The 1,913-nt window shown below is 37.6% G+C and overlaps 1 protein-coding gene across 1 annotated transcript; it reads right to left on the bottom strand.

Moving 5' to 3' along the window:
- Nucleotides 1-563: 563 nt before the first annotated feature.
- On the bottom strand, nucleotides 564-1,511 carry LOC124983851 (olfactory receptor 12-like). The gene has a single exon (XM_047551472.1). It carries the CDS (start codon nucleotides 1,509-1,511, stop codon nucleotides 564-566), a length of 948 nt encoding a protein of 315 aa, XP_047407428.1.
- Between the last annotated feature and the right edge of the window lie 402 nt (nucleotides 1,512-1,913).

Genomic DNA, 1,913 nt, shown 5'->3' with positions numbered 1-1,913 from the left:
ACAGCTGCATCACATTCTTAACTATTTAGTTTTATTCTTGATGGGATCACTAATATTTGAATGATTTATCAATATTACTGATGCAATAATTGGCACCCCTCTTTTGTGTGATTTTTTTGGCAAAAACAGTAACTTATGTTACATAGCTCTTCTAATTCTGATTTGCAAAGGCTGGACAATGGCAAACAATGATCAAAGAACATAAAATATTCAGTAGTGCCTCTCTTCCTCATGATCAAGACAGATGAACACATAGACATTCATAACGTACACATACTTATATTTTATTAATCAATATAATAAGTGTATGAATATGGAATCACTGCATTTTGGTTGTGATTTTGAAACTATGTAATACCTAGATATCACACTATAAAGTAATTATGTAGAAAAATTAAGTATCCATTTTTAAATTCATTTTTAAAAGCACTATGGATAATTAAAAAGTGAAGATAAATGTTTATCTCCAAAACTTTTAGATGCCATTCATTGAAACTGTTTAATAATAAACTGTTGCTAATATTGCTTTTAGTTGATTCTACAGTTTTATGGATGACTGGAAGTCAATGAAAAAGCATTTTTTTCAACAATATCCTTTTCAAAGCATTTTTCACCTCCCTGTTCCTTAGACTATAAATCAGAGGATTCAACATAGGGATGACGAGAGTGTAGAATACAGCTATAATCTTGCTTTTCTCTGGTGAGGAGATGGCCCCGGGCTGGGCGTACATGAAGAACACAGTTCCATAGAATAAACTCACCACTGTGATGTGAGAGGTGCACGTGGAGAAGGTCTTACTCCTGCCCTGGCTGGAGGGGATCTTGAGGACAGTGGAGAGGATATACCCATAGGAAACCAGGATGACACTGGTGGTGGTGATAATGATGAGTGCAGAGAGAACGAACAGCACAATCTGGTTCACAAAGGTGTCAACGCATGCGATCTTGATCAGGGCCGGGACGTCACAGAAAAAGTGGTCCAGTCTATTTTCTTGACAGAAACGCAAACTGAAGGTGAAACCTGTTTGGATCATGGAGTTGATGCATCCGCAGACGTAGGAACCAAGCACCAAGCGAACACAAGCCTGCTGGGACATGCGTACTGTGTAGAGGAAAGGTGAGCAAATGGCTGAGAAGCGATCATAAGCCATCACAGCCAGGAGAAAACCTTCAGTCCCAACAAAAAGAGCAAAGAAGAAGAATTGCGTCGCACACCCATTGTAGGAAATTTTCTTTTCCTTGGACAAGAAAGTAGCCAGAGTTTTGGGTGCAATGACTGTGGAGTAGCAGAGATCTAAAAGGGACAGGTTTCTAAGAAAGAAATACATAGGTGTGTGAAGTCTGTAGTCGATTTTAATGACAATTAACATGCTGATGTTGCCCAATACAATTGCCAGATAAATAAGTAAGAACAGTAAAAATAAGAAAACCTGTACTTCTTGAGATGTCCTGAATCCCAGCAGAATAAATTCTGTCAATTCTGAGTTATTCCTACTTGGCTCACTCTTCATTGCTGAGGCCTGAGTGAAATGAAAGCATTATGGAGAAACCTGTGGAAAGTGTTGATCAGCTCTTGGTTCCTGAAGTTCCCTTTGAAAAACATATGATAACATTTTAAAATATGCTTAAAACATGTCAATTGAGATTTTCTTGGCAGCATATCTGACAAAATAATTTTACATTTTGAAGCACCCACGCACAACCAAAATAAGGTTGTTTACGTTGGTTCCACTAAATTTAGTGTCAGTGTTATAGGAGAAATGTGAATGGGCAAGAGCCGTTTCAGGCTGTGATGTGATTCAGTCATTTTTGTGCCATTTGTTATGAGCATAGACTGTGATACTAAGTCCTAGTTTTATCTTTTTCAGTCTGAAAGAATCTAAGATAACTACTTAACGCTTTGGATGAATCAA

The sequence above is a fragment of the Sciurus carolinensis genome, chromosome 4 (assembly GCF_902686445.1).
Source record: "Sciurus carolinensis chromosome 4, mSciCar1.2, whole genome shotgun sequence".
Lineage (NCBI taxonomy): Eukaryota > Metazoa > Chordata > Mammalia > Rodentia > Sciuridae > Sciurus > Sciurus carolinensis.
Note: the sequence above shows the minus strand (reverse complement) of the source record. Positions and strands in the feature narration are given on the sequence as shown.